The sequence below is a fragment of the Leptopilina boulardi genome, unplaced genomic scaffold (genome assembly GCF_019393585.1).
Source record: "Leptopilina boulardi isolate dan_hultmark-lab unplaced genomic scaffold, ZJU_Lbou_2.1 LbouV2_199, whole genome shotgun sequence".
Classification (NCBI taxonomy): domain Eukaryota; kingdom Metazoa; phylum Arthropoda; class Insecta; order Hymenoptera; family Figitidae; genus Leptopilina; species Leptopilina boulardi.
The window spans coordinates 43,094-54,427 of record NW_026137750.1 but is presented as its reverse complement, the minus strand read 5'-3'; the positions used below and the strand labels follow the sequence as shown (position 1 = coordinate 54,427).

General features: G+C 24.4%; 3 protein-coding genes across 4 annotated transcripts; 1 reads left to right on the top strand and 2 right to left on the bottom strand.

Moving 5' to 3' along the window:
* Nucleotides 1-258: 258 nt before the first annotated feature.
* LOC127278208 (nuclear RNA export factor 1-like) lies at nucleotides 259-4,842 on the bottom strand. Of its 2 annotated transcripts, none has more exons than XM_051299802.1 (9): nucleotides 4,471-4,842; nucleotides 3,929-4,242; nucleotides 3,768-3,854; nucleotides 3,412-3,670; nucleotides 2,992-3,298; nucleotides 2,101-2,137; nucleotides 1,774-2,003; nucleotides 1,515-1,683; nucleotides 259-1,394 (listed from the first exon to the last, which is right to left on the bottom strand). In XM_051299802.1, exons 1-9 carry the CDS (start codon nucleotides 4,559-4,561, stop codon nucleotides 960-962), a joined length of 1,929 nt encoding a protein of 642 aa, XP_051155759.1. In that variant the 5' UTR covers nucleotides 4,562-4,842; the 3' UTR covers nucleotides 259-959. The 2 variants fall into 2 exon arrangements, with proteins under 2 accessions (XP_051155759.1, XP_051155758.1); XM_051299801.1 differs by having other exon boundaries at nucleotides 3,929-4,272; nucleotides 4,471-4,838.
* A 218-nt stretch (nucleotides 4,843-5,060) lies between these two features.
* LOC127278207 (lysosomal aspartic protease-like) lies at nucleotides 5,061-7,709 on the top strand. Its single transcript, XM_051299800.1, has 9 exons — nucleotides 5,061-5,359; nucleotides 5,525-5,645; nucleotides 5,726-5,849; nucleotides 5,946-6,064; nucleotides 6,301-6,500; nucleotides 6,587-6,709; nucleotides 6,958-7,120; nucleotides 7,271-7,363; nucleotides 7,440-7,709. The coding sequence occupies exons 1-9, from the start codon at nucleotides 5,283-5,285 to the stop codon at nucleotides 7,584-7,586; spliced, it is 1,167 nt and encodes a 388-aa protein (XP_051155757.1). The 5' UTR covers nucleotides 5,061-5,282; the 3' UTR covers nucleotides 7,587-7,709.
* LOC127278206 (tetratricopeptide repeat protein 27) lies at nucleotides 7,616-11,224 on the bottom strand. The gene is made up of 7 exons (XM_051299798.1): nucleotides 10,999-11,224; nucleotides 9,878-10,727; nucleotides 9,730-9,796; nucleotides 9,323-9,655; nucleotides 8,974-9,147; nucleotides 8,591-8,743; nucleotides 7,616-8,499 (listed from the first exon to the last, which is right to left on the bottom strand). Exons 1-7 carry the CDS (start codon nucleotides 11,057-11,059, stop codon nucleotides 7,780-7,782), a joined length of 2,358 nt encoding a protein of 785 aa, XP_051155755.1. The 5' UTR covers nucleotides 11,060-11,224; the 3' UTR covers nucleotides 7,616-7,779.
* Between the last annotated feature and the right edge of the window lie 110 nt (nucleotides 11,225-11,334).

Sequence of the window (11,334 nt, the reverse complement as noted above, 5' to 3'; positions counted from 1 at the left end):
CTAATAGAAACTTAAAGAAATATATTTTTACTTACAATTTTTGTTTACAATGAAATATGATTATTTATATTATAGCAATAGTGACTGTAAATTTGATTAAAATTAGAACAGGAAATGAAGAAACGGTATTTGAATGGTTCCATTTGAGCGCGAAATTTAAAATATCTAAGAAATATTAAAATATTTACTTTATATTTTTAAAAATTAATAATTAGAAGAAAATAATAAATTATATGGGGACATTGAAAAATTGTACTATTTTATTTTTAAGAATAATATATTTATTATCATTTTTAAAAATTTAGAAATTCACAAAATGATTTAAATGTAATAAATTAAAATTATAATAAATTTGTAAAGTCACATTCATTACAATAATTATAAAAAATTATTTATTTGGTATAAAGACATAAATGCGTGAAACGCAAATGAAAAATCATATTTCTTTTCTAAACTAACTTATTATTTAAATTCTTATGTAAATCTTTGAAATTAACAAAATAAAAAAATATTTCGCGTAACACAACATTTTAATACTTTAGATTGTCCGTCATTTGACAATCCTTTGTGATCACATGTCTTTATAAAAAAATAACAGCATCTTTTTGTAACTTAATATTCTTTTCAGTCAAATATTATAAATTCTTAATCTTACAATATATTTTTCAACTTCTATTTACAAGAGAGAAAAACATAACAGTTCTTTGTAACTTTGTTACTTTTTAACACAGCTCTTGTAATGTTTAAACATTAATTAAATCTTTATAAAATGAAATAAAAAAAAAAAAAAAAATTCAATACTTTCATTGTAGAGTTGTGTTATTTAAAATTAACTAACTTTTAAAATCTCTTTGGAAGTTTTCTTTTTCCTTTTTTCATGTAGATTGTTCAGAGTTCTAATTGTTACTAATTTATAAAATCTCTTTAATTGTATTTTTTTACTTCCGTTTTCTTTTTCCTTAAGTACTTTTGTTAAAGGCCTCGGCAGGAATAATACCTTGAGTAAAAAATTGTTGAAAAGCTGAAATAGCTTGCTCATAATTCCATTCTACCTCAGTCAAACACTTGTGACTCCAGACAATATTCATGTTTGTTTCCTGACTCAAATCTTTTACCATTTTCTCCTTGACATCTTCGGATAAAAGTCCCATTTTATTTTGGCAATTCGTTACGGGTTCTTGATATGACATTGTTACTTCCGTAGATCTCGTTTGTTTCATTGCTAGCTTCTGTTGCAATTGAGTTGCATTTGAAATGTACAATTGTTCATTAATAATAACAAAACCATCTCCTTCGGGAACGATTATTAATGTGCGATTAAAATAACGAAACGGTGAATCCAAATCATTGGATTCTTTAAAGAGTCCTGCTACTGTAACCAACATCATTGACTCCTGAAAAAAAAATGTTAATTACAATTTTTATTAGTTTGCTACGAATTTCGACAATTTTTTTTTTTTTTAATATTTCTTAACAATTAACAGTGACATCGAAAAACTTTAAAATTTACTAACCGAACAGAAGGACACATCCATGGTAAAAGTCTCTGTATTGTGCTTTGTTTTCGGGAATTCAGAAATGGCTGAAACAACTGCCAACTTTCCACGTTTTAGCATTCTGTTCAGACGATTTTGATCGTTTAATCGAAGTATATTTCTACTTTCACCGAGATAACTGTTTGGTCTAAAAAAAAGTGAGTAAATAAATAAAGTTCATGAAAAAGTTTAATAATATTAAAAAAAAAAAAAATTCAATTTCGAAATTTAAATTTACCTTGCCCCCACACTTGGTGACACAGTCATACTGAAAACTGCAGACTCATGATAAGCGTGCATTAAAGTTTGTCGATTTTCATTGTCAAAAACAGAAAAATACTGTTGAATAAATTGACTTGCAATCCTGTTCACTTCTGAATTGACAGAAAATACTTTTTTCGATGGCGGAATTCGTAAATCCTCTTCTACCAAATCAAAAGAAATTGAAGGTGGTAACTCGATACCGTCCTGTAATTTTATTAAATAAGACATTTTTTTTTCTTTTTAATATTTACAATGTAGCAAAAATAATATTCAATAATGAAAAAGGAAAGAAATTACTTACCAAACGTAAAAGTTTTGGAAATTTATTACGTACATCACTGTTGTTCATAGAAAAATCCAGCAAAAGGAAGTTTTTTGAAAATTAAATGAAAATAGAATATTAAGAAAAATAAATTTTCAAATCAAAATTTATAAATTTCATTATGTAAATTGTACCTTTCGATGTTATTTATTTTATTAATGGTTAATGTATACTTATTCTGTAAATTATAATTAATATTATATTCGTTTTTATTTATTATTTTCTACCAATGACTCAGCTCAATAGAAAATAACTCATTTTTCATAAATATAATGAAAAATATATGATAAATATTCATTTTGTGTCATTTATCATATTTTGGTAATTTTGAAAACACTTTTTAATCACTCAAAAATGATACAATTCAAATAAATAATAGATTATTGTGTCCAGAAAAAGATTCTCAAAATTGCTTTTAGGTCAAAATTTGTCAAAATACGATACACTATATATAGTATAAATTATTAAAAAAAAAAGTGTTTTTCAAAAAAATTGTCACATTTGAAAAATTAGAAATTAGTAAAGAATCTATCTCTAGACAAAATAAGATAATATTTATTTAAATTATATCATATTTTTTTTGTCTTTACAAAAATTATTTTCATTTTTGTTTCGAAAATACCTAAATAAGAAAAATGTTACTAAATAAAAACTTCTCATTTATTTTTCATAATTTCTATAAAAAATAAATTACTCTCTACCAAACAGAGCTATTGGTAAAAAAATGATAAATGAAATCTTTTAATTCACAATTTTACAGGATAAACTGTTAGCCAAGATTCAATAGAGCTTTAAAGAAGAAAATAATTCTAATTATAAATAAAAAAATAATATAAAGTAATAAATAAATAAAATAAAAATACATATTACCTTACGTATTCACTTTTACGCATAATATAACTATTGTAAAAAGGATTTCCATAGAGCACTAATTCTTCCAAGTTTAAATTTCTTATTGGTTCAATTAAATTGATATCCTTCAATAGATTATCACCAAGTTGGAGAGTTTTAAGATTTTTAAATCTGTCCTTTAATGTACTGAGTCTATCAATTAATGTGAATTTATTGCCGTTAAGATTCAATCCTTGTATATTGGGAACTAATTGTACGGCAGTATCCAAAACTGTTGTTAACAATAAAGGTTGAAACAAAGCACAAAAATGATTGTCCACAAGAGCTGTTTGAAAAAAAAGAATATTTAATTATTATAATTATTGATTTAAAATCTTAGTAAAAAAAAAAAAAAAAAATTGTATTAAAAATATTTTATTGAAAAAAAAATAGAGAAACCTGGATCATGGTGAAATTCAGAAAGATTTAATGTATTCGTTTCTTGATTATAACGCAATGCAACGATTTGAACAATTTTTTCCTTTAAAGTACTCGATATATCACTAGATTTCGTTAACAAATTAGGATGGCCTGGTTTTACATACACATGTAACTTAAAACTTTCCCTCAAAAAAATCTTACAATCACAATTCAATAACGTTTTTGCTATTTTGTTATTGTCAACATAAAATATTGCTGATCTCTCAAAATGTTGATACTATAAAAATCCCAAAAAAAAAAGAAAAATTTTCCATTATTAAATATTCTATTTTCTTTCTAAAATACCTATATTTTGAAAGTAAAATAAAAATTACCATAATAGGTATAAAAGTCTCAGGGGCAATGTGTTGTAAAATCTTCTTAATGATAAAGTCTTTTTCAAAATTAGCTCCACACGGAATCTAAAAGTAATTCAAATTATTTTCATCTCGTGGTAAATGATTTTTTTTATATATATATAAAATCTCTTACTTACAGTAACTTTATACCAAAAAGCATCGGCGAGCACTGTTTGAATTAGCTTGCTCCTCAAATCTTTTGGAGGTGCACCCAATCTACCATTAAGAAGTAATCGACCACGTCCTTTAAGAATGACTTGTCTTTCGCTAAATTCATTCCTATTATTGTTAACAGACATCTCCAGGTCATCGTCATTATCGATATAATTTTGCGCAGCGAATGATAAATTTCGTGGTAATGCAACTCTTGTTTTTTGCTTAAATGAAATTCGAGGTCTTATACCTGCCATGAGGGTGTCACCTCCCATTCTTACTTCTCGTACATCACGCCCTTCACGATCAACAAAACCATGATTACGACCTTCAAGAAATATTAAATCATCAATAATCATAATTCACTTTAATTAACAAAAGAAACAATAAGATACACAGTATGTAACTTTAAATTCTTAGCCATGCAACAGGTTAATATGAATATTGTAAATGTAAAAGATACTTTAGAAATTTAATCATATAGTTAATATTTCTTGAAGAATATAAAGAAATATGTATCTCTTACCTAATAATGATTCAATTTCTACATCCTGATAGTTGTAATTGAATTTTCTACGTCCGTCGCCACGCATTTGTAGGTTATAACCGTTTGACATTGTTTAACGCGCATATATAAAAAACGAATAAAAATGTTTTTTTTTTGTTTTTTTAAAACGGAAATACACTTGTGTTTATCACGTTCATTCAGATCATGAAAATAAACAAACCACGTGCTGTACTACGTATATTAAGACCGTCGTCATGCTTGTGTGAATAAAAAAATATTCAGAACCGCCACTATATGATGCGTCGCCATTTTTATTACTCATAAAAAAGTATATGCACAATTTTTCATATTCAATTACCACGGTGTTTTTTTAGTTATTATAAAAAAAAATGTTCCTTAAATTTTCAAGAAAAAATATACCACTTATATCACGACATTAAAATTATATAGGATATATCTTAATAATTATTATAATTACATACAATGTAAAAAAATTGAATCCATCAAAAATTGAATACCGGAAGTATTACAGCTCGACATCTAGCGGATGTAATTTAAACAAATTTAAAAAGATATAAATTTCTACGCAGTTGGTAATACGCAAAATTCATAAACAAAAAGTTGAAATTTAATCCAAAAACAAAACTTCGGGGAAGTACCTACCTCTTTTTATGTCTAACGAATTGTAGTTTCTATAAACACTTTAGTTATTTGTCATAAGCGACTTTATAAGCATCGAAATAATTTACGTAAAAGTTAAAATCTTAATTTTTAATTTTTAACAAAACAGTTATTAACTAAATATTAAAAAGTTCGAATAAATTTGCAAAATGATTTCAAAAAAAAGTAATTTTCTTTTTTTAACAATTCTATCAACAATTGCGTTATCTACTGATGCTATTTTCACGTAAGTACATACCATAAAACATTATTTTATATCAAATTAATATTTAAAAAAAAACAGTTTTAACCAAAATAAAATAATAAATTTACAGTAAATAAAATTCAAACAAATTGTTTTTTTTACTATGAGTAATTTAAGTCAATTTTTTTTTTTTTTATTGAATTTTAGAATAGACATTTATCAAAAATATCCAGAAAGATTATTAGAACAATTACAAAATAATAAACAAGTGATAAAAACATCTGAAATACCACAAAATGAGTCAATTGTGTTATATAAATTCATGGATGTGAGTATTATAAATTGTTTTCAAATTTTTGTTTATTATTATTTAATTAGAATATAATTTTATCTTTTTTTCTAATATAGTCAGAATATTATGGATTAATAAAAATTGGTAAACCAGCGAAAGAATTTAAAGTTATTTTCGATACAACTTGGGGCGATATATGGGTTCCTTCTTCAAGATGCAATTTAATAGAAATTGTTTGCAGTAAGAAAATAAAAATTTAATTTATATATTTATTAAAATACGTAAATATTTGAAATTACATGTAGTTTTTTAATTATATGCATATTAAATTTATAGTGACTCATACTAGATACGATAGCACAAAATCGTCGACTTATCAGCCAGACGGAACGATAGTAAATATCACAACAGACTCATATTCTTTATTAGGATTTCTCTCCAGAGACAATTTTTATGTAAGACAATAATTACATTATCTACACTTTTAAGAATCGATAAAAAAATGCAACTTTTTTTTTTATGCAAAATGAGTTTTTTTTTTAACTTATGATTTGTGGTATTTTAATATAATTATTCTATTAATCAGTCATAGAATTAAATAGTTACTAAATAATTCATGAATTATGATTAAATTAATTGTATAATTAATAAATTTTAATTGAAAAATTTTTTTTTTTCGATGAATATTTAGACGCCGCATAAAAATGTAACAAATCAAACCTTTATCGAAATGACTCATATTTCATTTAAATCATTTGCACTTCAAAGAGCGGATGGAATTGTTGGCTTAGGATTTCAAGGTTTAAGTCAAACAAATTCTCTTCCATTCTTTTATAATTTGGTAAAACAAAAAGTCGTTAAAGAACCTGTATTCACTATTTATATGAACAGGTAAAAATTATAAAATTGTAAATTATTTCTTAGAATTAAAAAAAAAAAATTTTATAAATAATATTATTATATAAATAACTATACAGAGATGAGACAACTGAGAAAGCTGGCCGACTCATATTGGGAGGAACTGAAAGAAAACATCTTAAAGGAGATTTAACATTTGTGCCTGTGACTAAAAAACTTTATTGGCAAATTGAAGTTGACTCGTAAATATTTATTATATTTCGATTTCACTCATTAATTAATTTAATAGAAAAATTTTGATTCAATAATAACTCATTTTATTGAAATGTGAATTTAATTGTATATATATATATATAATTTGATAATTACATTAAATAAAAAGAAGAAAAATTAAATAATTTAATTTGTAATAAAAATATGAATTATGTTAAATATAAATATAAAAATATAATAATATGGTTAATAATAATAAAATATTTATAATCTGTAGTATTATGCTGGAAAGTGCTAAGAAAACTTTCATGATTACTGGAAATACAAATGCTATTATGGATACCAGTACCAATACAATAAAAGGACCTGCAAGGGAAATTATGAGAATTAATAATTTAATAAATGCCAAAAATATTGCACCTCAAATTGGAAGATATGTGGTAATTTTTATTCAATTACTATATATTTTTATTTATTTCTTTTTATTAATTAAATTAGAAATTTAATATTTTTGAAAATAAATTTTAATTATTTTTTAAAAGAAATTTTGTAAAATATATTTACATGTTATTCATTGATTTAATTTTCAGGTGGATTGTAGAGAATATGCAAAATTACCTCGCATTCATTTTATACTAAAAAACAAAAATTTTACTATTGATTCAAAATATTACGTTCAACGGGTAAATAATTTACATATAAAAAAAATTGTAATATTATAAGTTCTTTAAGAATTTAACAAACTATTTTTTTTCCTAGATGTCTTTTAAAAGTATGGAAGCATGTCTGTCACCGTTTGTCGTATCAGAACAAGATTTTTGGCAACTTGGTGGCGCTTTTTTGATGCAATTCTACACGGAATATTATTTTGATGGTCGAATTGCTATTGGAGAAACTTTATTTTAAATTGAAATCAATGATTAAGTTTTACTTGAAATTACTATTTAAAGAAAAGAAAAATTTTCTTCAAAATGAAAAAAAGTTTTCTATTTTAAAAACAATAAAATCTCATTTTTCTTTTATATATTTTTAATAAAAAAAATTTCCATTAAAACAGTTTTTTTTTTTTTTTTTTTTTTAATATTTTCATGATCCGATGTTACTTTATTTTATCCAAATCCGCGATAATATTAATAAGTTTTTCTTCAACTTTCAGCAAATTATTAATAATTTCTTGTTGTTGACTTAATTCTTGATCTTTCACTTTTTTAATAACTGATTGAAGTGATAATTTTGCACTTCCAAGGAGTCCTCGTTTTTGTATATCTGAACAATTTTGCGAACAATTTTCATAAGCTTCGGCCAATTTAATACACATGCTTAAAACATTTTCCACTGATTCTAATCGTTGAAACCATTTTGGATCGGAAACCGAGGCACGATATGCTCTTTGCAAATATTGTGCTGTTTTTTGATTATTAATATCATCATTATTTAGAGAATTTAATTCGGCATAAAGTCGCCATACATCAGCATTATTTGGCAATACAGATGTTATTCGTCCAAAAAGTTCTAAAGCTTTTGGTAAAATATTTCGTGTCTTATTGCCATCGGCATCGTTAATATCGTCAATTATGGCATTTGATAAAATATTAAGAATTTGCACATCCAAATGTTGACCTTTAATTTCAATAATTCGATGATAACAACGAATTACTTCTGTGAATCGTCCTAAATCAATACTGACGACCATTAAATTGTCCCAAACTTCCCATCGATCATAATTACATTTAATTGCATCCTGAAGAGCTCGAAAGGCACGTTGTTTTTCGCCTAATTTAATATAGGCCTTTGCCAAATTATTCCATGCTTCAAAGCACTAAAATAAAAATTTGTAAATTATTATTCAAATTTAATTATTTAAACAACTACATTAGTAAATAATTATAGTATGATTTTTTATTTCTAACCGTTTGATCTAAAGCGCAAAAACTTCTATATGCTGTAGCGGCTAATTCCCAATTTTCAATTTCTAAACAAGCGAATCCAAGTCTCGCCCAAACACTTTCTTGAATATTATTCAACTCTGCAGAAAGTTTTAAATGCGCCACGGCCTCAATGTACTGTAAAAATAAATATTTCAAATTGAATTTTCGAATTATTATTAAATATTAAAAAGTGCAATTTTTACTGTTTTATTTTTAAATTTTTATTAGAAGAAAAAATCAAAATTAAATTCTTTTTTATATTAAAAAAAAAATAAATAATAATTTCATTTTTTTCTCTTATTTCTTGCACTAAAGAATCAGTAAATTATAGATTACAAAAAATAAAATAAAATTTGTTTCCTCACATTTTTCTTATTAAAATGAAAGATTCCCCAATGTCGTTGTGCACGACTGCTTTTTTCTTCAGACAATTTCCAACCAGTTTCATAATGTTCCTCTTCCTCCATTGCATCTCCAAGTAAACACCATAATTTCACTGACGGCTTTTTATCAATTTCTTGCTTTATAATTTCCGCAGCCTGAGAATATTAAAATTGTATTTTCAAAAACAATTATTCTAAAAAATTCTTAATTTTGTTTTAAAAACATTAAATTTCAATTCTTTTTGAAAAACATTGTTTCAAATATGAAATAAAATATTATTAAAATATTTTGATGAACTTCTAAAATTATTTTATATGTTTATGAAATTACTTTGTGCTTTAAGCCAAGAATTGTATAGCAAAGAACCACATCTTCCCAAAGATGAAGACTTAAATAGAGATCGAGAGCTCCTTTTACAAGTCCCAAATTCAATTTTTGATCTGCAAGCGTTTGTTTAAATGACCATTTTGGTTTTAAGCCACTAACAAAAAACATATCCATTCTGTGAGAAATTTGCGCTTTATCATCATTCACCTGATCTATTAAATATTCCATTTGTGCTATTGATCGCTCTATCGTTCTTTTATGATTCGATTCATTAACACATCTTTGATATAATGACGATAATTTCAGGGACCAATTATTCGTATTTTCAATCACTCTCTGTAGATTAAATTTTTTTTTTTTTTAATACAGATTAAATCCCATGATTATTATAAAAAGAAATGTAAACTTACAGCTAAATAGGGTGTAATTTCTTCAGAAGTAAGTTGATGTTTTGGTTGCGAAAGTTGAAGATGAAAACTATAAAATATTAAAAATTTAATTTTAATATATTATATTTTTATATTATTTTATTAAAAAGTATAATAGAAAATTTATTACTATTTAGTCATGATAATTGCTTCCTCAATAGAACCCAATTTCACATTTTGTGTTTCCTCAGAGAATTTAATTTTCTCCAATCTTAAATCATCATTTAAATTCAAAGCATTTGGCGTAACATCGGAGGGCCTTGATGGAAATAATTCTTTTTCAATTTTAATTTTTAATAATAATTGAGCTTTTTCCATCTGTTGATATTTGGTACGCACACCTAATGCACCTTTTAATTCTAATTTTAATTCAGCTATTTTTTCAGCAATTTCAAAAAAAATTTCTGAACTTTGAACTCGTCTATAGTATAAATAAAAATGTGTTACTTCCAAATTAAAAATTGTCTTGAGACAATAATTTTCTAAAAGGGAAGATTGTGAAATAATTTCAATTAATTTCTCAAATTGTTGAAATATTATTGTTGAATTTTCTTCTAAAATTAATTGATGAACATAATTTGCTCTAAGAAGCCACCATGCACAACTCTCAAATGATGATTGTAATTCTTTACATGAAAAAATTATTTTTGCTAAATATAAAAATTCTGCTCGAGACATATTTTCATTGCACTCATCGTGTAATGATAAATTTTTAAATGCTATTTCTCGAAGAAAGGAATAATTTTCAATTTCCAATTTAGATGATGGTCCTGTCCAATTGTGTTGAATAAAATGTAATAGTGAAGCAATTCCAATTGAAAGCCAATTTAAATGTTGATCTTTGTCTGTTTTAATGAATTTCACAATTGTTTCTTCAATATTATCAATTGTTTCCGATAAAGACAATAAATTCTTATTTTCAAGCAATAATTCGTATTTTCCATCCAATATTTGTTTTACCGCCGAAGGTATATAAATATCTAAAATAAAAAGTTTGTTATATTATTTACAATTTGAATATCTTAGTTAATGATAATTGATTGATACATATATATATATATATATATATATACATAAATAAAAAAATTAGAAAAAAATTTTGAGGTTATGTACAACAATTATAAGCGCATAGTTTCTCTTGAATTTAATTTTTTAAAAAATCGACATAAATCAAAAACAGTTTTATGTACAGAATATTAATATAATAAAAATTAAATATATTTACATAAAAAAATATACAATTTACTTTACCTTTATCGGCAACAATATAATTCATTAAAAGATATGTTTCAAGCTCATTAACTGACTCCATTTTTTAAATTATATGTAAAATACAAAACAGATATTGTCTAATATATTTTAATGATACACAAATTAATTAAAATACGTAAAAAACATTATTTTACAGCTTTTGTTCACTGTATTTACATATGTTTTTATCACAAGTCACAACCACGTGCGTTTTTGGAATTTTCAAATCGCTTGCGCATGCTTTGAATAAACGATTTTTATTGGTTCCGATTAGCGCCATTATTTTAAATTACTTGTTGAGTTAAAAAATATTTAGAGCTAATTCTAAAATTGTAT